Source organism: Bison bison, unplaced genomic scaffold (assembly GCF_000754665.1).
Source record: "Bison bison bison isolate TAMUID 2011002044 unplaced genomic scaffold, Bison_UMD1.0 scf7180017864471, whole genome shotgun sequence".
Taxonomy (NCBI): domain Eukaryota; kingdom Metazoa; phylum Chordata; class Mammalia; order Artiodactyla; family Bovidae; genus Bison; species Bison bison.
The window spans coordinates 20,238,851-20,265,807 of NW_011495032.1; the positions used below are offsets into that span (position 1 = coordinate 20,238,851).

A 26,957-nucleotide genomic window follows, 5' to 3' on the forward strand; every position below is an offset into this window, starting at 1 on the left:
AGGGTAGGGGACCAGATGCAACCGTGCAGCTACTACCTTATGCCAGATAATAGATTTTTAATGCCTTGCACAGAATTTGGGAAGGGATGTCCTTTCAAAGGGAACTTTTAGATCCAGGCATCTTCCCAGATCCATGTTACAGATAAGGAAACTGAAGCCCAGAAATTAGACTGCTTTTGCTAAAGGTTACAGTCTCCATATTCGATTTGTACTTAGTTCACTAGTGACCTTTTCTTTTTCACAAATTGCTTCTAGTACTGAATTTTAGAGAGTTCAGTTTGAAAGCCTTTTGTTTTTATAGTCATGTTTTATTGTGTCAGTTTTATTGGCAGTTTTATGGTCATCCTACTTGGAATTTGTATATTATTTGTGCTTTTTACTGTTTCCAAAATTTCTTTCTTTATAAATGATCTTTTCTCAGATGCTTTTAATTCTCATTCTGTGGAAACATTATTTCTGATTGTTTTAAATGATGAACTTTTATATTTTTGTATTTAGAAGTGAATTTTTTGTACTCACGTAAGAATCATCCATTTTTACTGATTCAAAAGTTATTAATTTTGAAAGGATAGACAATCATAGATTTTAACTCAGTATTGTAACACGCCTATTTGCTATGTTATGAATAAGTCACATATAGAAAGCTCTTTTGCTTTTTTCCACATAGTCATAGATCACAGTTGTTAAATAAAATGTAATAGAAAAGGTTAGGATTTTTTAAAAAGAACTACTTAAGCAGCATTCTGCCTGTCTTTTGTATATCACACTGATTTCCTTCCTGAAATGGGTCTACTCTAAAATGATATATTTAGAATTAGAGTATCTTTCTACTTTTTTTTAAATTGGTTAGGTTGGATTATAGGCACATAGTTGTTTTTCAGTAAATGTTTTACTGAATTAGATGAGAATGTTCATTAAGCTGGATTTTTGGCTCCTCTTTTAAGTGTTTTAAGTATGAGGCAAGCATTTAATTCTAAATTAACTTTTTACATCTTTTCTATGTATTACTATATGTGTTTTCTAATATTTTAAAAAGAATACAAACTATTTTTTATTTTTTTAAAAATGAAAAAATTTGCAAAGTGTAGTAATAGAAACATTTGTCACTACAAATCAGGAAGAATTTTAAAACTACTTTCTAATAATATGTGGATAATATCTAGGAAGAGACATCCTAAAACAATTTCCAGAAAGTCATTTTTATGTCTTAACTTTTAAAATAAATTTAGTTCATTTTCATTCAGAATAGGCAAATATTAAAAAAGAAAAGATATGAAATGCTTAAGACACTTAAATGGTATACCATACCCATCACGTACTCTCAGAACTAGGACATTACTAATATAGTTAAATCCTTCTGTATCACATTCTTCTGTCTTCTACCCACTCCTAGTCAGTAATGGTGATTATCATTCCTTTTTTTTTTCTTTAAACTTTTTACTGTTACATGCATTATATTTATAAATATCTTTTGCAATTAAACTTTTATTAATGTGATATCAAACACTGTATTCTTCAGTTTGCTCCAATTTTTAGAGACTTATTCATGTTGACTGATGCAGGGTTATAGATTTTTGGTTTACTACTACCTTTTCCCAGACATTTATTGAATACCTACAATGTGTCACGAACACTTCGGTGAATGTCTGTGAACTGGGCTATCTATAGAGCAGTTCAGAACCAGTACAAGGTGATCCATAAAAATATTCCCCTTAAAAGAAGATTGTTTGAACTTTTCTGGTAGTCCAGTGATTAAGCCTGGCTGCCGGGCTTCCCTGGTGGCTCAGTGGTGAAGAGTCCACTTGCTGATAATGGAAGAGACACAGATTGCATCCCGGATTCAGGAGAATCCCACATGCTTAAGAGCAACTAAGCCCACGTGCCACAACTATGGAACCTGTGTGCTAGAGGCCCAGGATCTGCAACTCCTGAGCCCACCTGTGGCAACTACCGAAACCACAGCCCCCGCTCTCTGCAATTAGAAAAAGCCCGAGTGCAGCAACGAAGACCCAGCACAACCAAAAAATAAATAAAATTTTGAAAAGTAGGTTGTTCTTTTTAAATGATTCATTTTTGATGGTGCTCACATTTTGATTTAGAAATTTAAAACATCATTTGCAATTAGAATTGTAATTTATTATAATATCCATCTTAAATAATACTTAATGGAGTAGTAACTGCTATTCTAGCTATTCTCTTTGGGTAAAAACTGATGAAGTTTTTTACTGCCTGGATATTTTTTTTCATTAGAACTTTTGGAAAAATATTTAACCACCACAAACAAAGTTGTGCCGGACTTGTCAATTAATAACACATGAAAGGTTTCTGAGAGCCATATTTGAGGGGTCTATGGTTGAGAAAACTAACTTAGAATTCAGTTAAATAAAATCTTGGTGTTCATTTAAAACATTGAATAAAATTTCTTTTACTTACTAATAATCACATTGTTTAAAATATGAGAATTTTTCTTCTCCCCTGGTATAACTTTGGATCTTTGTTAAGAATTGAAATTAATCATAATAGTATTGCATCTTCTTTGTAACTTTGTATATGCTTTAACCATGACATTTTTTCTTATAGGATTTCTATAATTGGCCTGATGAATCCTTTGATGAAATGGACAGTACACTTGCTGTTCAGCAGGTAATAATAATAGTTTCTTTTGCAACTCCAATAACCTAAGCATTTTATCTCCCTTGGCATAGTTAAGTATTCCTATATCTTTTAGCACAAACCAGAATCCATGGAATTATTGGGGTGCCTGCTTAAAACTTTTATCAAACCTCATTTTGTTTTAAGATGGCATATTAAACTATCATCAAACTTAAATACATTTTATTATCTATTAAAATATACCAAATTAGGGTATAAAATTTGACTTTGCTGCTGCTAAGTCGCTTCAGTCGTGTCCGACTCTGTGCGACCCCATAGATGGCAGCCCACCAGGCTCCCCCGTCCCTGGGATTCTCCAGGCAAGAACACTGGAGTGGGTTGCCATTTCCTTCTCCAATGCATGAAGTGAAAAGTGAAAGTGAAGTCACTCAGTCGTGTCCGACTCCTAGCGACCCCATGGACTGCAGCCCACCAGGCCACTCCGTCCATGGGATTTTCCAGGCAAGAGTACTGGAGTGGGGTGCCATTACCTTCTCCGAATTTAATTCACAAATAATTGAATGCTTAAGTAGAATAATACAAGTATAAAGAAGTAAAGTGTACTCATTATTCATTTGGTAATTGAACATTAGAGAACATGCTTGGCTTGCAGGATCTTAGTTCCCTGACCAGGGATTGAATCTTGGACCCTGGTAGTAAGACTACCACGTCCTAACCACTCTCCAGGGAACTGTCAGGGAATTCCCATAGTTACTACTACTACCTTTGTCTCCCTCCAATGTATTTGAAAATTTGTTTCCACTACCAAATAGCTCACTAAGACTGTGATTATCCAGCAGGTGATAGCATGTTTGGTTTGAAAAACCCCTCAGGAGATTTTTAAGCATTTTTACTGAGAACCGTATTGTATACTATGTTGGGTTTAAAAAAAAAAAAAAAAATTAATCCCAAATGAATAAAATCTGGAAACTGGGAGAAAAAAGTTTCCATAGCTAATTCTTAAAAATCACATTAAAGGTTAATAAAAGGATGACTGAAATTGGCTGTGCTAGTATATTAGTCAAGGCTGTTCGATTTTGTTAGCTAGATAGTTAAAGTAGATAGCTATTTGGATTTATTGTGTTGTTTAAAAATATTGGAAAACAAAATAAAAATACAGTTGAATTCTTTGAGTAGTAAAAATTTGACAGGGATTTCTCTGGTGATCTGGTGGTTAGAACTCGGTGCTTCCACTGCGGAGGGCATGGGTTTGATCCCTAGTCAGGGAACTAAGATCTTGAGAGCCGTGCTGTGAAGCCCCTGCCCCCAAACATTTAATAATTTTAACAGAAACATTAAAAACCTTTAGAATGGATTCAGTATAGTATTTAGATACTTAGCACAGGAAATAGAAGAGTACTGATGATTGAATGGCTTTGCCCTTTGCCTTTTAAGAATGTATTGTTTAAAAAAAAATGTGTTGTTCAATAAACAAATATTTAATAGGTTAGTAAAGAGGCCTTATGGAGGATTTGGAAATAAAATCTGGAGTTCTGTGTGTGGAAATTGGCAAAAGTTAAGAGGAAAAATGTGCAGATATTTTTCCCTTTAAAGTAGAGTTTTGTTCTGATGCTATGCTGAATTTATTAGTCCTAATAACAATTTTTTTTGTGAAATCTTTTGGGTTTCTACATATGAGATTATTTCATTTACAAACAGCTTGTTCCTTTCTAATCTAGATGCCTTTTATTTCTTTTTCTTGCCTAATTACTCTGGCTGGAATTTCAAATACTATTTTGAATAGAAGTGGCAACAGCAGGCATCCTTATCTTATTTCTGATCTTAATGGAAAGCTTTCAGTCTCTTCCACATTAAGTATGATGTTTGCTGTGTGTTTTTCATATTTGGCCTTCATTATGTTGAGTTAGTTTCCTCTTATTTTAAGTTTTTTAGTATTTTTATCATAAAAAGATGTTGAATTTTGTCAAATGTTTTTCTGTACCAATTGAGATCATTGTGTTGTTCCCCCCCACCCCCCATTCTGTTAACATGGTGTATTGTATTGATCAGTTTTTGTATGTTGAACCATCCTTCTGTTCAAGGAATAAATCTCATTTGATTATGGTGTATAATCATTTTAATTTGCTGCTGAATTTGCTAGGATTTTTGCATCAGTGTTCACAAGGAATATTGGTTTCTAGTTTTCTTAGAGTATTTTAATTTGGCTTTGGTATCAGGAATGCTGCTATAATGGAGTTAGGAAATATGCTGTTGTCTTCAATTTTTTTGAAAGACTTTGAGAAGGATTGATGTTAGTTCTTTTAATATTTAGTAAAATTCGCCAGTGAAGCCGTTAGGTCCAGGGCTTTTCTTTGGTTGCACGATGTTGTGAATACAAGAAAGCCACAGAACTGTATACTTAAAAATGACTATCCTTTCCTCATTGAATGGTTTTTGACACTCTTGTCAAAAATAATTTAACTTTATGTGAGGGTTTATTTCTAGTTCCTCTGTTCAATTCCATTGGTCTATAAGTCTGCTTATGTCAGTACTAGACCTTTTTTTTTTTTTCCATATCAACACCTACTTTAATTACTTAGGCTGCACTGGGTCTTAGTTGGGGCTCACAGGATCTTATTTGCAGTATGCACAATAGTTAGGGCATGAGAACTCTTAGTTGCGGCTCACAGGATCTTATTTGCAGTATGCACAATAGTTAGGCATGAGAACTCTTAGTTGCGGCTCACAGGATCTTATTTGCAGTATACACAATAGTTAGGCATGAGAACTCTTAGTTGTGGCTCACAGGATCTTATTTGCAGTATGCACAATAGTTAGGGCATGAGAATTCTTAGTTGTGGCATGTGGGATCTAGTTCTCTGGTCAGGGATGGAACTTGGTTCTTCTGCATTGGGAGAGCAGAGTCTTAGCCATTGGATCTCTAGGCTGTTTTGATTACTGTAGCTTTGTAGTAAGTCTTGAAATTGGGAAGTGTGCATGCTTCGATTTATGTTTTCAAGATTTTTTGACTATTTGGTGCCCCTTGGAATTACATATAAATTTGAGAATCAGCTTTTCCATTCCTGCAGAAAGACTTGGAATTCTGGTAGAAATTGCACAGAATCTGTAGATTGCTTTAGGTAATATTGATAACAATATTAAGTCTACCTATGGATGTAAGATAGCTTTCATTTAGGGCTTCTTTAATTACTTTTAACAATGTTTTGTAATTTTCAGTATGCAAGTATTTAATCTTCTGATTTAAATTAATTCTTCCATATTTTATTCTTTCAGGTACTGTTGTAGACGGAGTTGCTTTCTTTTTTTCTTCATATTTTTTATTGAAGTAAATAGTTGATTTACAATGTTCAGGTGTACAGCAAAGTGATTCAGTTACATATAGGTGTGGATATATATAGGAGTTGCTTTCTTTTTTTTGCTTTCTTTTATTTCTTTTTCTTATGCTGGGTCTTCTTTGCTGGGTGGGCTTTTTCTCTAGCTGCAGAGAGTGGGGGTGACTCTGTAGTTGCCATGCATGGGCTTCTCATTGCTGTGGCTTCTCTTGCTGTAGAGCATGGGCATTTAAGGTCCGTGGGCTTCAGTAGTTGCTGCATGAGGGCTGAGTAGTTGTGGTTCAGTTGTTCCACAGCATGTGGAATCTTCCCAGGTCAGGGATTGAACCTGTGTCTCCTGTGTTGTCAGGCAGATTCTTTACCACTGAGCCATCTGGGAAGCTCCAAGAGTTTCCTTCTTAATTTTCATTTTGAATTGTTCATTGAAGGTATACGCAACTGATATATATATATATATATATATATGTTTGTTATTGTGTTTGGTTGCTCTGGGTCTTTGTTGCTATATGCAGGCTTTCTCTGAGTTAATAATGCATGCTTGGTAATTGTGGTGCATGGGCTTAGTTGTTCCAAGGCATATGGAATCTTCCTGGACTGGGGATGGAACCCATGTCCCCTGCATCGATAGGTGGATTCCTATCCACTATACCACCAGGGAAGCCTGAAACACAACTTATTTTTTATATTGATTTTGTATTCTGCTACTTCATTGGATTCATTTATTAGCTTTATGAGCTTATTTTCTGTTTAATTGTTCTGGCTAGAATTTAAGTATAGTGTTGAATAGCAATGGTGAAAGCAGGCATTCTTGTCTCATTTCTGGATTTTTTTTGTTTTTGGCCTTGTGGGATCTTAGTTCCCTGACCAGGGGTTGAACTCTGTCCCTCAGCAGTGAAAGTGTAGTGTCCTAACCATTGGACTACCTAGGAATTCCCTCGTGTTTAATTTTAGAGCAAGGGAAACCTATCAGTTTTTCACCATTGAGTATGACATTGCCTGTGGGTTTTTATAAAAGCCCTTCATCATTTTGAGGAACTTCTCTCCTATACCTGATTTTCTGTATTTTTATTATGAAGGATGTTGGATTTTGTCAGAGGCCTTTTCTGCATTAATTGAAATGACTGTGTGTTTTTTCCCTTTTAATATTAATGTAGTGTATTATATTGGTTAATTTTTTTTTTTTAGTGTTGAACTACCTTTCATTCCTTGCACCTTTCTTCTGATTTGTTTGTATGGTGTATTTTTTTCCATCCTTTTACTTCTAGCCTACCTATATCATTATATTTGAAGTAAGTTTCTTGTAAACAGTATAGTTGGGTTATATTTCTCTGTTCTTTCTGACAATCCTTGTCTTTTAATTAGTGTATTTAGGCCTTTTAACCTCAATATAGGCTTCCCTGGTGGCTCAGAATTCACCTGCCGATGCAAGATACATGAATTCAATCAATCCCTGGGTTGGGAAGAGTCTCTGGAGAAGGAAATGGCAACCCACTCCAGTTTCCTTGCTTTGGACATCGCATGGATAGAGGAGCCTGGTAGACTACAGTCCAAGGGGTTACAAAAAATCAGACACAACTGAGCAACTAAAACAACAACAGTGTTAATGTAGTTATTGATAGATATGTTTAGATGTAAAGTTACCTTTTGTTGCTTTTCCTTTGTTTCTTCTTTTTTTGTTTACCCTTTTCTGCCTTTTTAAGGGTTATTTGAGCATATTCTATTTTATTCTAATTTTGGCTATATTTCTTATAATTTTTTGATGATTGTTCTAGAAATTACTAAGTACATGCTTACCTTTTCACAATCTATTTAGAGTCAGTATTTTATTGCTTTGATTGAAATGCAAAAACTATCATTAGTTAGACTTCTTTACCCTCCTCCTTTATACTATAGCTGTCTACATTGCATCTATTAATATATACCTTGAAAACCCTATTGGAGAATGTTGCATATTTTGCTTTCATCTGCCAAATATATTTTAAAGATCAGAGGAAAATAGTCTAATATATATTTATACACAGATATTTGTAATTGCTGTTGCTTTTGATATTCTAAGTTTCTTTCTGGTATTTTTTTTTTTCCTTCTATCTGAAGAACTTCCTTTAGTAATTCTTTTAGAGCCATCTGCTGGCTAGGAATTCTCCTTAGTTTTCTTTACTCTGAGAGTATCTGTATCTTTATTCTTGAAGGGTATTTTTGCTAGATATAGAATTCTGAGTTGACTGTGCTTTTCTTTCAGCACTTTAAAAGTATTGTGCCATTTCTTCCTGTCATCTGTGATTTCTGATGAGAAAGCTGTACTCATTTGAAGTCTTATTCTAAGGTCATGTCTTTTCCTCCTGGCTTCTTTATATATATTTTTTTTCATTTTATTTTTTTTTAATTGAAGGATATTTGCTTTACAGAATTTTGTCGTTTTTTGTCGTACATCAAGAATCAGCCATGTACACCCATGTCCACTGCCTACCGAACCTCTCTTCCATCTCCCTTTCCTTCCCAGCCTTCTAGATTTTCACAGAACCTGTTTGAGTTGCCTGAGTCATACAGCAAATTCCCATTAGCTATCGATTTTACATATGGTGTTACAAATTTCCATGTTACTGTCTCCATACGTCTCACCCTCTCCCTACTCCCCTGCCCCTGTGTCCTTAGGTCTGTTTTCTGTCTGTTTCTCCATTGCTGCCCTGAAAATAAATTCATCAGTACCATCTTTTAAGATTCCATATATATGAGTCAGATATATGATGTTTATTTCTATAATTTATTTCTCTTTCTGACTTACTTCACTTGGTACAACAGGCTCTAGGTTCATCCATCTCAGTAGAACTGACTCAAATATCCTCCTTTTTTATGGCTGAGTAGTATTCCACTGTGTATATGTACCACAGCTTCTTTATCCATTCATCTGTCGGTGCACATCTAGGTTGCTTCCATGTTCTAGCTATTGTAAATAGTGCTGCAGTGAACATTGGGGTACATGTGTCTTTTTCAGTTTTGGTTTCCTCAGGGTATATGCCTAGGAGTGGGATGACTGGGTCATACGGTGTTTTTTTTTTCTATATGAAACTTTTAGTATTTTATTCATTTTCATAGTTTTACAATATTAGTAAAAATAATGACCCATTATAAATAAGTATAAAATGGAAGTCGATGAAAAAATAACCCCAAGTCTTCCTTGACTCCCATCCTCCCACCAAAAAACTAGCTAGTATATGGCAAATATCCTTTTCACACATTATCTTTAGGCATATATTCACTTTGTAGTGGTGGATGGTTTACTCGCTAAGTCATGTCTGACACTTGAAATGCCGCGGACTGTAGCCTGCCAGGCTCCTCTGTCCATGGGGTTTTCCAGGCAAGATTACTGGAGTGGGTTGCCATTTCCTTCTCCACATATGGTGGTTTTATTCCTAGTTTTTTAAGGAATCTCCATACCGTCTTCCATAGTGACTGTATCAATTTACATTCCCACCAGCAATGCAAGAGAGTTCCCTTTTCTCCACATCCATCCAGCTTTTATTGTTTGTAGAGTTTTTCATGGCCATTCTGACTGGTGTGAGGTGGTACCTCGTTGTAGTTTTGATTTGCATTTCTCTAATAATGAGCGATGTTGAGCATCTTTTCATGTGTTTGTTAGCCATCTGTATGTCTTCCTTGGAGAAATGTTTGTTTAGATCTTTTTCCCACTTTTTGATTGGGCTGTTTGTTTTCCTGATATTGAGTTGTATGAACTGCTTGTATATTTTGGAAATTAATTCTTTGTCAGTTGTTTCCTTTGCTATTATTTTCTCCCGCTCTGAGGGTTGTCTTTTCACCTTGTTTGTAGTTTTCTTTGTTGTGCAAAAGTTTTTAAGTTTAATTGGATCCCACTTGTTTATTTTTGTTTTTATTTCCATTACTCTAAGAGGTGGGTCATAGAAGCTTTGATTTATGTCATCGAGTGTTCTGCCTATATTTTCCTCTAAGAGTTTTATAGTTTATGATCTTACGTTTAGGTCTTTAATCCATTGTATCTTTGTGTATGGCATTAGGAAGTGTTCTAATTTCATTTTTTTGCATGTAGCTGTCCAGTTTGCCCAGCATCACTTATTAAAGAGGCTATCTTTGACCCATTGTATATTCTTGCCTCCTTTGTCAAAAATAAGGTACCCGTTGGTGTGTGGGTTTATCTCTGGGCTTTCTATCTTGTTCCATTGGTCTATATTTCTGTTTTTGTGCCAGTATCATACTATCTTGATGACTGTAACTTTGTAGTATAATCTGAAGTCAGGAGGGTTGATTCCTTCAGCTCCATTCTTTATCAAGACTGGTTTGGCTATTCGGGATCTTTTGTGTTTCCATATGAATTGTGAAATATTTTGTTCAAGTTCTATGAAAAGTACCATTGGTAATTTGATAGGGATTGCATTAAATCTGTAGATTGCATTTGGTAGTATAGTCATTTTCACAGTACTGATTCTTCCTGCCCGGGAGCATGGACTGTCTCTCCATCTGTTTATGTTGTCTTTGATTTCTTTCATCAGTGTCTTATAATTTTCCATATAGGTTCTTTTGTCTCCTTAGAGATAAAAGGAGATTCTCTTTATTCGTAGATGTTTTATTCTTTTTGTTGCAGTGGTGAATGGGATTGATTCCTTAATTTCTCTTTCTGATTTTTCATTGTTAGTATATAGGCGTGCAAGTGATTTCTGCGTATTGACCTTGTATCCTGTGACTTTGCTGAATTGCTATTAGCTCTAATAATTTTCTGATAGTTTCTTTTGAGTTTTCTATGTATAGTATCTTGTCGTCAGCAAACAGTGAGTTTTACTTCTTCTTTTCCCATCTTGATTCCTTTTATTTCTTTTTCTTCTCTAACTGCCATAGTTAGGACTTCCAAAGCTATGTTGAATTGAGAGTGGTCACCCTTGTCTTGTTCCTAATCTTAGAGGGAATGCTTTCAATTTTTCATCATTGAAAATAATGTCTGTGGGCTTATTGTATATGGCCTTTACTGTTTTGAGGTAGGTTCCTTCTATGCCCATTTTTTGAAGCATTTTTATCATAAGTGGGTGCTGAATTTTGTCAGAGGCTTTTTCTGCATCTATTGAGATGACCATATGATTTTTATCTTTCAGTTTGTTAATATGGTGTATCACATTGATTGATTTGTGTATGTTGAAGAATCCTTGCATCCCTGGAATAAGCCCAACTTGCTCATTGTGTATGAGCTTTTTAATGTGTTGTTGAATTCTGTTTGCTAGAATTTTGTTGAGGATTTTTGCATCTATGTTCATCAGTGATTTTGGCCTGTAATTTTCTTTTTTTGTGTTGTCTTTGCCTGGTTTTGGTATCAGGGTGATTGTGGCCTCATAGAATAAGTTTGGAAGTGTTCCTTCCTCTGAACACTTTCTGGCTTCTTTATCTTTAGTTTATGTCAGTTTGATTACCTCTGGGCATGGATTTCTTTGGATTTTCTTGTTTGGTATTCACTCTGCTTTTTCTTATTGTGGCAAAAAATGCATAACATAAAATTGATCATTTTTGCCATTTTTAAGTGTATGATTTTGTGGTATCAAGTACATTCACATTGTTGTGCAACCATCTCTGTCTCCAGAACTTTTTCATCTTTCCCAACTGAAAGTCTGTACCCATTAAACAATAACTCTTGTATGATTTACTGTGTAGTATGATATTTTAATTAACTGTAAAACTTGTTTGTTTGTAGTATATTCAACAGAACATAAGGGCAGATTGTTCCAATATTGACAAAATTCTTGAACCACCTGAAGGCCAAGATGAAGGTGTGTGGAAGTATGAACATTTAAGGTAGGTCCTCATGATATAGCAAAATAATAGTAGTACTTCTATTAGTAAAAATAACCTTTAATATTAATTATGATTATGAATCATAAATTATTTAACTATAGACCAAAAAGCCAGATTCTAAAGCTTTTATGTTTTCAGTGTTATAAAGTTTTCAACATTGTTATTTACTGATTGTTTTCTGTATTTATGGATTTGGGCCGTCTTATCATTTTACACAGTTTTCCTTAATCATATCCTTTAATCACAGATGCAGTATTTCCAAGTACCTACTCATTTTTACTGCCTACTACCTGCCTACTTTATTTCTCTCTAGAGGGCCTAGTCTAGACTTGGTAGCTGATGTGTTACCTGTCAACGAGTATGAATTTCCAGTCTTCTCTTTGTAAATGAAGATTAATTGTAATCCTGAAATAAGTTTTAGAGCTTTTTAATAATAGTCTTTGAATGAAAAAATTGATTTCTAATGAATCATGAGTCAACTTTATTTATTTATTTTTTTATGAGTCAACTTTAGAAGCAGCTGTAACCTGAAGTTACTAGGTTCTTTCTTTTTTTTAAATTAGGTTATTTCTTGAAGTTAAAAACTTCCCATTGTAAATGGGAATTGATAAGTTAGAGAAGGCAGCATGAAATACGTGTTCATCCAAGTTTATTACTTTGAGTTGATTTTTAAATAATAAAGTAGAGATATGAATTTTCCTGCATAAATTAGACTGCATTTCCTATGATGAGTGCCTTAATTTGTAGATAAGGTACTTTTTCTGTTGTTTTGTTTTGATGCCATAGGTTTGTCTAGATATTGTTAAGACAGTGTCTTGTCGTAACAGTTCAGCTGTTTCAGGGACTTCTTTGTAAGCTGCCAGTTTCTTGGGCAAGTCACTTGACTACTTGATTGGGTTTTCTTTTTTAATACATCTTGATGGATGATCCTTGAAAGCTGATCATTGAAAGCATGATGGATGATCATGAGTATGTAGATATTATGCCATTCTTATAAATATAGAAAACACTTTAGAATGATATATACTCTGCCTTATTTTAATCTACTTTGAAAATAACTACTTACTTACCTGTGGGATTAAGGATGAAAATAAGCAAGGGTTTTTTTTTTTTATACTATAAGCCTAATTTCTAAAAAGTTAGGGTTCATTTTAATTTATAAGGTTTTTATTTCAGATCTAAACTTTTTCCTCTCTACTTAATTTAGACTGTAAAATATGCATTATACAAAACTTGTAAAATCTTTCTTATGCATATTCCATTTGTCCTGGTGCTATTGTTACTACTTTTGTTACTTTTTAATATAATTTTTTTTGGTATAATTCACTTATTTTTGTTTTGTATAATTTAAATATTATACATCACATATATATTGTTTTGTGTCTTTATTATAGTGTATACATCTTTATAGTTAACCAAAAAGAGTTTTCAGAGTAGTTTGATTTTTTTGCATGTGCTTAATGTTACTGATTTGAGGCTTAATACTTGCTATTACTGATTAATGTAGTTGATTATATGTTAATGGGGATTGAATCTTGATCTCAGTGAAATCTACCAGTACTTCTCACTGAATATTTGTAATCAGGAAAAGATGCTGTTTCCTTTGAATGGCTGCAATCCCATGCCAGTGTATAGGGCTTAGTGACTAGAGGGGTAGTCAGCTCTGGTTTGACCCTTCAGCTGCATAACTATGTATGTGAGCCCTGTGTCGAATTAACTTGAAGCTGTTAAGTTTACACTGTTTGCCACAGATTGTACCTATAACACTGCCAGATCAGTTAGCTTAATTTTCCTGTTGGCTGTAAGTAGATTGGACTAGTGAGAAACTTTTTTGTCACCACTTGTCTTTACTACTTAGTGGAAAACAACTCAGAAACATAAAACATGTAACTTACAGATATTGAGCAGTATAGATTTATGTGCTGCTGCTGCTGCTGCTGCTGCTAAGTCGCTTCAGTCGTGTCCGACTCTGTGCGACCCCATAGACAGCAACCCACCAGGCTCCCCCGTCCCTGGGATTTTCCAGGCAAGAACACTGGAGTGGGTTGCCATTTCCTCCTCTAATGCATGAAAGTGAAAAGTGAAAGTGAAGTCGCTCAGTCGTGTCCGACTCTTAGCGACCCCATGGACTGCAGCCTAGCAGGCTCCTCCGTCCATGGGATTTTCCAGGCAAGAGTACTGGAGTGGGGTGCCATTGCCTTCTCCAATAGATTTATGTAGTGATTCAGAAATAGTGTTATTTGTGTACTCTTAGAACAACATTATTATTAGGCATCTGAAGTGGAAATAGATAGCTGATAATTTGACCTTTTTTGTTTTTTAATTTGCTTTCTTCTTTTAAAAAAATACTTCATTTCATTGCTGGCTATGCTGGGTCTTTGTTGCTGCGTGGGCTTTTTTAGTTGTCGTGAGTGGAGGCTACTCTGTAGTTGTGGTGAAATGGGTTTCTCATTACCGTGGCTTCTCTTGTTGCACGGCACGGACTCTAGGCACACTGGCTTCAGTAGTCATGGCATGTGGGCTCAGTAGTTTCAGCTCTCAGTCTCCAGAGCACAGGCTTACGAGCTGTGCTTAGTTGCCCCAGCAGCATGTGGAATCTTCCCTGACCTGGGACAACTGTATTCAGATATATACACACATATAAGTTTTTATATAACTGGAATTGTACTGTGAATATAAGTATATATCTTTTGTATGTTTATGTAATATCAACATTTTACTATTTTCTAATTGCTAATTTATATTTCAAAGAAATTTTTTATGTATAGAGTTTAAGTGAACATCTTTGTACATATATCTAGATTGCAGTTCTGATTGTTTCATTAGAATAGATCCTTAAGAGAATGACTTAGTCAAAAAATACACACTTTGTAAGGTTCTTGGTAAATATTTTCAAATTATTTCTCAGAAAAATTATACTAATTTCTAGTGTTTAAAGTGATCAACTCACTGAAAACTGATATTGAATGTTATTATTAGGGTCGTTGGTTTTGGGTTTTGTTTACTAATGTGTATGTCTTTGTAAGGAATGTGCCATGTGAACTCAAGTGGTGTTGGTAATAGTGATGAGAAAGGATGGTATTTTTTTTTTTTTTTTACAATTAATATTCTAAAAATAATATGGAGAATAGATAAGGCTTTTTCATTTATATATTTACCTTTTTAGGCAATTCTGTCTTGAGCTAAATGGACTTGCTGTCAAACTTCAGGTAATATTTTCTTTAACTTAAAACTAATTGAAAGTTCTGGTTTTTTTCCTGTTTTTATAAATTAATGTGCTTACAAAGACATCCAGAATTTGTAATTTATTCTAGAATTTTGCACAAAATGTAGCAACTCAATTGATAAACTTTTTCATTGTTATTTTACATGTTAATAAGTGTAACAATTTTTAACAGAGTGAATGCCATCCAGATACATGCACTCAGATGACAGCAACTGAACAGTGGATTTTTCTTTGTGCAGCTCATAAAACACCGAAAGAGGTGAGAATGTATAAAGTTGAATGACTAATAAATTCATTATAACCTAAATCTCTTCAAGACAATGATAGACAAATTTTTTTTGAGTTTTTAGGTCACTGTTTATTTTGCTCTTTGGTTTAGAGTTCTTTGATGCAAGGTTATTGTCACAGTGTTACTTTAGGATTTCTTTTGATTAGTATCTTTTGAAAATTTTTTAATTAAAATATCATTAACCTACACTATGTTAGTTTCAGGAGTAAAGCATACTGATTTGATATTTCTCTAAATTACAAAGTGATCACCGTGATAAGTTTAGTTTACCATCTGTCATCATACAGAATCACTACTGTATTATTGAGTGTTTCTTATGTTGTACATTTCATGCCTAGGGCTCATTTATTTTGTAACTGGCAGTTTTATACCTCTTAATCTTCCTCATCTATTTCATTCATTTCTATGTCCCCTCTGGCAACCACCTTTGTTCTCTATATCTATGACTTCTGTTTTATTGTTTCTTTACTTTTGTTTTTTTAGATTCCACTTGTAAGTGAAATCATATGGTATTTGCCTTTCTCTTACTTTTTTTCACATAGCATAATACCCTCTAGGTCCATCTACGCTTTTAAAAATGGCAAAATTTCAATTTTATGCCAGTGTGTATACATACCATATCTTCTTTATATGGACACTTAGATTGTTTCCGTATCTTTGTTGTCATTGTTGTTTAGTCGCTGTTGTGTCTGACTTTTATGACTCCATGGACTGTAGCCTACCAGATTCCTCTGTCCGTGAGATTTCCCAGGCAGGAATACTGGAGTGGGTTGCCACTTCCTTCTCTAGGTGATCTTCCAGACTCAGAGATCAAACCTGCATCTCCTGCATGGTCAGGTGAATTCTTTACCACTGAGCCATCAGAGAAGCCCTGCTCCCATATCTTGGCTACTGTAAATAACGCTTCAGTGAACATGGGCATGCATGTATCTGTTTGATTAGTGTTTTTGTTTCTTTGGGCAAGTACACAGGAGTAAAATTGCTGGGTTGTATGTCGGACACGACTGAGCGACTGATCTGATATGATGGCAGTTTCTATTTTTCAGTTTTTAGGAACTGCTGTACTATTTTCCATAGTGGTTGTACCAGTTTACATTCTGTCCAGCAGTGCAGGAGGGTTCCCATATCTCCTCAACAGTACTTATTTTTCGTCCTTTTTTTGGGGGGTGGGCCATATTGCACAGCATGTGGGATCTCAGCTCCCCAAGCAGGGATTGAACTCATGCCCCCTGTAGTGGAAGTGCAGATTCTTAACCACTGGACTGCCAGGGAAGTCCATGTTTTTTTGATGGTAATCTTTTTGACAAATGTGAGGTAGTATCTCATTCTGGTTTGATTTGTATTTCCTTGATAATTAGTGATGTTGAGCATCTTTACATGTGTCTGTTGGCCATCTGTATGTCTTCTTTTGAGAAAATGTGTATTCAGGTCTTCTGCCCATTTTTTAACCTGATTGTCAAAGAGTGTACCCTTTTTTTGTTCTAGGAGTTTTATGGTTTCCCATCTGACATTTAAATCTTAAATCCATTTTGAGTTTATTTTTGTGTGTGGTGTAAGTAATCCAGTTTGACTCTTTTGCATGTAGCTGTCCAATTTTCCCAGCACCATTTATTGAAGAGACTTTCTTTATCCCAGTGTATATATATTGCCTCTTTTGTTATAGACAACTGACCATGTAAGTGGGGTTTATTTCTGGGCTGTCTATTGTCTTCCCTATGTATCTGTTTTTGTGCCAGTACCATACTGTTTTGATTACTATAGCTTTGTAGTATAGTTTCAAATCAGGCACTTGGTATCTCCAGCTTTGTCGTTACTTCTTAAGATTTTTTTGGATATGTGGGGTCTTCTGTATTTCCATACAAATTTTAGAATTATTTGTTTTAGTTCTGTTAAAAATGCCATAAGTATTTTCATATGGATTGCATTGAGTATGTAGATTGCCTTGGGAAGTACCGTCATTTTAACAGTATTAATTCTTCTAATCCATGAACATGATAAATCTTTCCATTTGTTTGTATGGTATCATTTCTTGTAACTGGACAATTAAATTGGCTAGAACTTAACGATTCATTGACTAGGACATAATAACACCTGTCATATTGTGTTGATATCTAATGTGTAATGGACGAAATACACTTGTTTAGATATTTTGGTTTAGTTTTAATTTCTTTTTGTAAGAATAACTGTTGGTGATTACTAGTTGATACTAAATGATTACTAGATTACTAGTCTATCAAATAGAAATGTTGAGTTTTATAGGTCAGTGTTTTTTTTCTACATTAATATTTCTTACTATTTATTTGAAAGTGAAGTTGCTCAGTCATGTCCGACCCTCAGTGACCCCATGGACTGCAGCCTTCCAGGCTCCTCTGTCCATGGGATTTTCCAGGCAGGAGTACTGGAGTAGGGTGCCATTATTTGAAACCCAACATAATGATTTTCCTTCCATAATTGGTCTTATTGAAACCCAGCATAATGATTTTTCTTCCATAATTGGTCTTATTGAAAATCTCATTCATGTTGTTTTTTCCTTATTTTGCTTTTGTTAAGGTGAGAGTATAGGAAGTTGCAATTGTTTATAGAACATTTTTTGTTTTAAATAATTCATGTCATCTGACATGTAGTACACATTCATTTTTCCTTAGTTGTCTCAAAAATGTCCTTTATAACTGGTTTGCTTAAAAATATGCATTGCATTTCCCTTGATCTGCCTTCCCTTTTAATCTGTGGTAATTAGTTTTTACATGACATCGACTCACTGAAAATAACTGAGTTAGCCCTGTGCTGTAGGATTATAGACCTTTGATTATTATATTGACAGACCACTAAAGCTTAAAGCTAGTTAATTCTTTAGTTGGAAAATCAATATTTGATGCCCTTTTGTTTGAAAAGGTTAATTCTCCAAAATAAGAAGTATTTGATACCTATCTAAGCTAGTAGTACTTATTTTTCAATATTGACTTCACTCATGATATTACTTTTTTTTTAGTTAATAAGTTGAAGCAATATTAAGGTTGTGTATCATTCTGTATCTGGGGAAATCATAGCAGTTTCATTGATAATTCACTGGAACTGACTCCATAGCATAGTACATGATGTGATCATTCCTATTAGAAAATTGAATCCAAAAAGCTAGTGTCATTTTGGCAATAGTAAAGATGCATTACCCTCACTTTAATGTGGGAAGGCCATCCAGTGTGTCTTGTATTGTGAGACACATATATACCAAGTCATTACTACATGTACTTTTTTCTTTGTTGCTGTTGTTTAGTTGTGTTCAGCTTTTTTGAGGAGGACTAGAGGAGGAAGCCTGTGAGGCTCCTCTGTCTATAGGATTTCCCAGTCAAGAATAGAGTGGATTGCCATTTCTTTATCCAGGGGATATTCCCGACCCAGGGATTGAACCTGTGTCTCTTGCATCGGCAGGCAGATTCTTCATCACTGAGCCACCAGGGAAATTTTTTTTTTGAGTTATGTTAAATGTAAGATAGAATAATCATCAGAATTATATCCTGTGAGTGAATCTTAAAAGTGCAACACTGCTTGCTGAAGACCAGCTCCACTAGATTTTCCACGTTTCAAGGGATGGTGGTAGTGTATTTTCCAAATGGTAGTTTTGAGGGATGCTACTGCTACTGCTAAGTTGCTTCAGTCGTGTCCGACTCTGTGCGACCCCATAGACGGCAGCCCACCAGGCTCCCCGGTCCCTGGGATTTTCCAGGCAAGAACACTGGGGTGGGTTGCCATTTCCTTCTCCAATGCATGAAAGTGAAAAGTGAAAGTGATGTTCTCAGTCGTGTCCAACTCTTAGCGACTCCATGGACTGCAGCCTACCAGGCTCCTCCATCCATGAGATTTTCCAGGCAAGAGTATTTGAGGGATGGGATTATTGTAAAAATACAAACAAAAGAAAATCTTGAGAGGACACTTTTTGAATCCTTTCGAAATAATTGTATGTAGTTAGAAAATAATAGCAACAGAGATTAGTAGCTAAGAAAGGTGCTCTTACGAATTAAAAGCACTGGCAGATTCTGAAGTGGAAGAGGCGCAGAGTACTCAGCAACAGTGATGATTTACTCAAGGTCCTTCAAAATTACAGAGAGGCATTGCAGCAAATAGAGTTAACTATACAAACAGTGATTATAAGCAATGAAGATTATAACGTGTTATTATCCATTAGTCCTTTCAGTCATAGGCAGATTATGATTACTTACAGTAGCATTATAAATATATATTTGGTAAAATATAATTTATAAAAGTTTGAACATGTTACTTACTACTTGTAACATACTATTTTGGCCATATTTTGCCAAATGTTTGCTGTTGTATATGAGCAGAGTAGGATCAGTTAATTGAGAATTAATTGGAGGAGATGGAGGGAGGCAGCTAAATTAAGGCAAAACTCTTCCTCTTATTCCAAAAAGAAAAAATTCAGAAATCAATTAAATATCTAAAGTTATGCTGTTTGAAACAGTAGCCATAAAACATGTAGCTGTGGAGCACTTAATGTGGGTAGTCTAAATTGAGATGTTCTTTAAGTATAAAATACATACCGATTTCAAATATTTAGTACAAAGGGACAATGTAAAATATCTCATTGAGAGTTAACTGGATAACTACATACAAAATAATGAATTTAGACCCCCTACCTCACACCGTATACAGAAGTTAGCTCACAATGGAAATCAAATACCTAAATGTAAGAGCTAAAACTGTAAAACTCGTGGGGGAAAAAATAAATATAAATTTTCATGACCTTGGACTAGGCAGTGATTTCTTAGATATGACACCAAAAGCTCAGTGGTGGAAGAAGATATGTAAGTCAGATTTCGTAGAAAATAAAAATGGTTGTGCTTTAAAGGACACTTGTCAAGAAAATGAAAATACAATGTATATAACTAGAGAAAATATTTTTGTAAATTATATCTCTATTAAGAGTCTGGTGTCCAGAATATATAAAGAGCTATTACGAAACAACTAAAAGACAGCTTAATATTAAAATGAGCAAAGAATTTTTTTTTTCTGCTTGCTCAGTGCAGTTTATAGGATCTTAGTTTTTGAACCAGGGATTGAACCCATGCCCATGGCATTGAAAGCATGGAGTCCTAACTACTGGACTGCCAGGCAAGTCCCTAAAATGAACAAAGGATTTGAATGGCTATTTCTCTAAAGAAATATACAAATGGTGAGTAAATACATGAAAAGGTGTTCATCATCATTAGTAATTAGTAAATGCATATCAAAACAACATGAGAATGGAGAAATAAAAATGTGATGGATATAAATACATACAATGGAATATTGTTCAGCCATAAAAGGGAATGAAGTTCTGATATATGCTGTATGTAGCATGAATGAACCTGAAGGACATTATGCTAAGTGAACTAAGCCAGACACAAAAGTACAGTTATGGTATGATTTCTCTTATACAATATATCTAGAAAGGACAAATTCATAGAGCCTGAAAGTAGATTAGAAGTTGTCAGGGCTGGGGATTGGGAATGTGGGGAAATTACTACTTAAATGGTTATAGTTTCTATTTGGAATGAGGAAAAACCTTTGGTTTCAAACAGATAGTATAGATGGCTGCACAATAGTGAATGTAACTAATGCCACTGAATTGTACGTTTAAAAATGTTTAAAATGGAATGGGAATTCCCTGGTGGTCCAGTGGTTAGGACTCTATACTTCCATTACAGAGGGCATGAGTTCAATCTCTGGTTGAGGAACTGAGATCCCATATGCCCATATGTGGCACTGCCAAAAATAAAGGTTAAAATGGCAAATTTTACATTTTACCACAGGTTTTTCAAAGTGGAAAAAACATCCACCCCTACAATGATATACACTTTACCCACTGAAATGATTAGAATAATAAGTATTGGCCAGGATGTGAAGAAGATGGAACCCTTATACATAGACAATGGATTTGTAAAATGCTGGGTTTGGAAACAGTTTGAAAGTTCCTCAAAATAACAGGTATAGAGTTACTATATGGCTTACCAATTCTACTCCTAGGTTTATACTCAAATGAAAAACATAGATCCAGACAATACTTGTGTACCAATAAAGCTCACAGTCACGTGAATCACAATATCCAAAAATGGAAACATCCAAATTTCCATCAACTGATGAGTAAATACACAACATGTGGTATATGTATATAATGGAATATTATTTAGCCTTAAAAAAGAATGAAGTCTGTAGAGGGAGAAACATTTTCAAGTATTTTGTATATATTAAAAGCCAAGTCTAAAAATGTTTTGAATTAAGAAAATAATGAGTACTGATTCATGCTGCACTATTCATGAGCCTTGAAAACATGCTGAATGACACAAAAGTCCACATTCTATTCCATTTTTAGGAAATATTCAGAATAGGTAATTTCAGAGAAGATAGAAGGTAGATCAGTTGTTTAGGATTAAGGGGAAGAGAGAAGAAGTGACTGCTAATTAGTATTGGGTTTCTTTTGGGGGTGATGAAAATGATATGGAATGTAGTTGATAATGGTTACACAATTTTGTGAATATACTAAAAACTACTGAATTTTACACTTTAAAAGAGATTTTGTGGTATGTGAATTATATCTTATCTTTAAAATATCCCCGTTCTCCTGGGAACAGGCCCCTAAAAGGAGAAAGAAAGCACATACACTACTTGGACTTTTTTGTGACCTTAAGAGAGCAGCAGTGACCTGAGCACAGAAATTCTACCTCGTGACCTGGCATCTTGGAATGTATGTGGGGAGAGTCTTAGCAGATTTTAAGACTCTTCAGGGACTTTCCGTATATCCTCATGAATCAGGAAAATAGATTTCTTTCTTTTTTGTCCACCATATTCAAGAGTCAACATGTTATACTTTTGACTCTGCTGTGAGTCTTTAGGCACGTCTTTAATTCATTGCTTCAGTTTTCTCATCCGCAAAGTGGGAAACATAACCTACCTTGTAGGGTTGTTGTGAAGAATAAATAAGAGTTAATACATATAAAGGCTTTAAACAGTGCCCAGAGCTAAGTAGGTGCTATGTACGCCTTGGCTATTATCATCATAGTGTCTCCATTAAATCTTTCTCCTTTCCCAGTGCTATTTAAGCTGCGTTAGCAGTCAGGTCAGACTCTGCTGAATAGCTTCCTAATTTATTTCCTTATTCTAAATCCACATCTCCTCCAGGGCATCACTTGAATCTTTGAAAAGTCTACCTTTGATCTTGTCCCTGTCTTATTCAGTGGTCTGTAGAGTTCATCAAATAAAGTCTAAACCTCTTCTAAAAAAAAACCACACAGAAGCTCATTAGCAATTTTTCTATCAATTATATTAAAATGATAATTTTGGCTATATGGAGTTAAATAAAATATATCATTAAAATTAATTTCACCTATTTTTTTTTTACCTATTTAATGTGGATACTAGAATATTTAAATTAAATATGTAGCTTGCATTGTATTTCCATGCTGACTTAATGATACATCCAAGTGACCGATATGAATGAGAATTACAATGACTTGGGATGTTTGACCAAATCACCTTGTAATCATATATATGGATAAAGATACTTTTTTCAATAAATACTGCTCTTGTTACTGTTTTAGGCAGGGAGTCTACTAGCCATAAAATTCCTGTGGATGTACATTTTTTTTCCTCTGAGGCATTTTATTTGTGTGCATTACATCGCTGGAAAAGAATCCAAGGATATTCCCTCCTGTGTGTTTCTGTCTTGCTTCTTCATGGTCAATGATGCCAGCCGAGGTGGTCAGTGCAGTGAAACCAAACTGACGGGACGGGCGCAGGTTACTCTGCCATTCTTCTAGATCTTTGAGTTGCACATCAAATCTGAGGCTGATCGCTCCACACTTATTTAGCCTGCCTGTGAGGTTCACAACAATTTCCCCAGCCCTGTTATCGTCGATGATTTCAAATTCTCCAGTGTAACCATGCTTCATCATCACAGTTAGAATCCTGACTGTGACTTTGGAGCACCTGGTATTAGCCTCTCCTTTTGGTATTGTTCATACTCTTGAGAGCGTCAGCCAGGACATACATGCACACCATTACGGTGGCACGGAAAGATGGCTGAAAGAGGATGTACCTTTTCTTTGGTTTAGATTCATCTGTATTTGCCATGTACTATACTTAGCCGTGTTGAGTAGTTACTTCATTTTAAAATGTAACTGATTAATGCTGCACTATTTGTGAGTAACCAATTTCATTTTCAGCACTTGAAAAATATTCTAATTACCGAGTAGAATTAGAGTCATTTTTCTTTCTTTCTCTAGTCTTATTTGTTTCTTTTTGGTTCCCTGATTCACTCTATGTCTTCATTTCTTTTGATGCTTCTCACTCCCTGCCCTCAGAAGAACTGAATGAGAATAATTACTTTGCAGTTTTATCTTTCCTTTGATTGATTTGCCGTGAGACAAATCAGTTTCATTTTCTGATAAATGGAATAGAGTAAGACAGGTTTATTAAAATGTAAAGAAACTTCAGATTTCATATTAAATTGCAAAGGAGGTTCAGGGAGAAAAATTTTTATAGAACTACTAGATTGGAATTAGGGTACCAGCAACATAGTAAGGCATACCTTTTCTGTTCAGTTCAGTTCAGTCGCTCAGTCGTGTCTGACTCTTTGCGACCCCATGAATCGTAGCATGCCAGGCCTCCCTGTCCACATCACCAACTCCCGGAGTTCATTCAGACTTACATCCATCGAGTCGGTGATGCCATCCAGCCATCTCATCCTCTGTTGTCCCCTTTTCCTCCTGCCCCCGATCCCTTCCAGCATCAGAGTCTTTTCCAGTGAGTCAACTCTTCGCATGAGGTGGCCAAAGTATTGGAGTTTCAGCTTTAACATCATTCCTTCCAAAGAACACCCAGGACTGATCTCCTTTAGAATGGACTGGTTGGATCTCCTTGCAGTCCATGGGACTCTCAAGAGTCTAGATTGGAATTAGGGTACCAGCAACATAGTAAGGCATACTTTTTAGGATGTAAGAAGGCAGTGATCTTTGGAGGTATTTATGAAGAAGATGGCTGCTGGGCCACTTGGTAAAGTATAAACCAGTGGACTAGGAGTCAGTATATCTGGGTTATGGTTTTTAAATCCTTCTTCCTAACTACATCATCTAGTATAAATCATTGACCAAAAGTCAGGGGTAGTCCCTGTTGCTGTGCATCATTCTTCACGTGTTGTGTCTCTCATCCTTTAGAGTTGGGATATTTGCACGCTTGTTCACTTGAATTTCTGTTGTACAGAGTCCCCCTCTTCTTAGCATGCCTGAACAAGACTTTCCTAAGTTGGTCTCCTTGTTTTGAGGAATTCCTTATCCTTGCCTATAGATTTTTTTGTTTTATTTTGTTTTTTATGGCTGCACTGTGCAGCTTGTGGGATCTTAGTTCATTGACCAGAGATTGAACCTGGGCCCTCAGCAGTGAGAGTGTGGAGTCCTAACCAGTAGACAGCCAGGGAGTTCCCATAGATTTTTAAGTTCTGCTAAGAATCCTGTGCATCATTTACAAACTGACCAGTTTCCTCATTTGTAAAGGCAGAGAGTTAGATTAGATAATCAGGTGTTCTTCCTAACTTGACGGAAGCATTGTTTTCATCTAGGTACAATATTGAGAGTGAGAAATTGGGAGACTGATTCACTTATTTACTATAAGCTGGGTATTATAGTTGAAGGGGATAATAAAGCCTTATTTATTGACATAACATTGAATTTTACAGTCAGTCTGATATTGTAAGGAACATTTCCTTAGAATATGCTTGGAGGTTTTGGATTAAGACACCTATCCAATAAATATACCTAATTTTAGAGGTAGAAGTCGTTGTTTATGCATTTTTATATCCTTTCTTTTATAGTGTCCTGCTATAGACTACACTAGACACACACTTGATGGTGCTGCATGTCTTCTGAATAGCAATAAATATTTTCCCAGCAGGTAAATAAAACCTTTAAATGTGGTATTAAACTTTTTGGATTTAAAGACTGATGTTTTTAAAACTAAAACTAGTTTGCTCATTAATGCATTGTATTCTGTAAACTTTATTTTTTATCTGTTGTATATTTGACTTGTCCAGAATTATTCACGTTTTGAAATTAAGATTGTGATTAAAGGCATCAGGGCTCAGCTCCCAAAGCTCACTGGCAGTTCAGTCATGGGTCGTTCCTCCTGCTGTGTGTCATTTTCCAGGGCTCTCCCTCTCAAGCTTCAGGCTTGGGATATTTACACACTTGCTTACTTGACACTTTGGTAGAGTGAGCATCCTCATAGATAGCATGCTAAAGAGCAGACTTGCCTAAGTTGGACTGCTTATATTTTTTTTTAAGTATGTTCTATGTATTTCCAGCCTGTTTTTTTTTAATTGAAGTACAGTTGATTTACAGTGTTGTGTTAGTTACTGCTGTACAGTGAAGTGACTCAGTTTTTACACACACACTCTCTCTTCTTCATATTCTTTTCCATTGTGGTTTATCACAGGATTCTGAATATAGTTCCTTTGTGCCATGCAGTAGGACCTCATTGTTCATCCATTCTATATATATCAGTTTGCATCTGTTATTCCCAAACTCCCACTCCATTCCTCTCCAATCCTGCTCCCCCTTAGTCTGTTCTCTATTGGACTGATAATTTTTGAAGGAGTCCTTATCCTTGCTTTTAGATGTTTAAGATCGGGGAGGAAGCCTGTGCATAACTGTAATATATTATTGGTGAGGTTTGTGACTGGTCTTTTATTCTCTTAAGATATTTGTTACCGAGTGGATAGATTTGGAGACTTTTTCACCTAAATATCACTGACTTCAAAGAGCTCACATAAAATATGTAAAAAATAATGGGTTTTGCCTTAGTATCCTGTATACATTTAAAAAAAGAAAACAAATAGGCAGTTTTTATTTCTCATACACACATTAAAAAATTGAGTTCTATAGAATAAAATGACAATTCCTTTTAGTGGTTTTAATTTGCTCTAGTGGACATAGTGTAAATATCAAAAACCTGTTTTTAGTAAGTTTTGCCAAGGTTTGTTTCAGTTGCATTGAACTTTAACAAAGTCTCAGAATTATAATTCTGAATCTCTTGGGCGCTATGGTTGTTTTGAGGAATTCCTTATGAATTCCTAGTGAAGTTAGGAGTGAAGAACAAGAGTTTTGGTCTTGCCCTTGCCACTTACTAGCACTGTGAACTGGACTGGTCACTTATTTTCTCTGGTGTCAGTTGCTGCTCTTGTGAATTGAGAAGATTGGACTGTATTGTTCCTAAGATCTGTGTAGCTCTATGAATCTATGATTTCTTTTCTATTTCTAGAGTTAGCATAAAGGAATCATCTGTAGCAAAACTAGGATCAGTATGCCGTAGGATTTACAGAATATTTTCACATGCTTATTTTCATCACCGGCAGATATTTGATGAATATGAAGTAAGTATATTTTACTAATTGTCCTGATACAGTCTTATGAGAATGACAATAATATATGTTGATATATGTCTCATTTATTTGGTTTTGAGTAGTAAGTTGAAATAAGTTTTTTTTCTCTCTACAGAATGAAACATTTTTGTGTCATCGGTTTACTAAATTTGTGATGAAATATAATTTGATGTCCAAGGATAACCTGATTGTACCAATTTTAGAAGAAGAAGTTCAGAATTCAGTTTCTGGGGAAAGTGAAGCATGAAGGGAATCATATAGAAAAAA

At 35.1% G+C, this 26,957-nt stretch overlaps 1 protein-coding gene across 2 annotated transcripts in view; it reads left to right on the plus strand.

Annotated features, from left to right (window-relative positions):
- MOB4 (MOB family member 4, phocein) overlaps positions 1-26,951 on the plus strand; it is a 41,972-nt gene extending 15,021 nt beyond the window's left edge. For both annotated transcript variants that reach the window (XM_010860902.1, XM_010860901.1), the window contains exons 2-8: positions 2,581-2,643; positions 11,653-11,753; positions 14,920-14,962; positions 15,152-15,238; positions 25,125-25,204; positions 26,570-26,681; positions 26,806-26,951. In XM_010860902.1, coding sequence (XP_010859204.1) covers positions 2,617-2,643; positions 11,653-11,753; positions 14,920-14,962; positions 15,152-15,238; positions 25,125-25,204; positions 26,570-26,681; positions 26,806-26,937 — 582 coding nt within the window. In that variant the 5' untranslated portion in view covers positions 2,581-2,616 and the 3' untranslated portion in view covers positions 26,938-26,951. The remainder of the gene's footprint in view (positions 1-2,580; positions 2,644-11,652; positions 11,754-14,919; positions 14,963-15,151; positions 15,239-25,124; positions 25,205-26,569; positions 26,682-26,805) is intronic.
- The last annotated feature ends 6 nt before the right edge of the window (positions 26,952-26,957 follow it).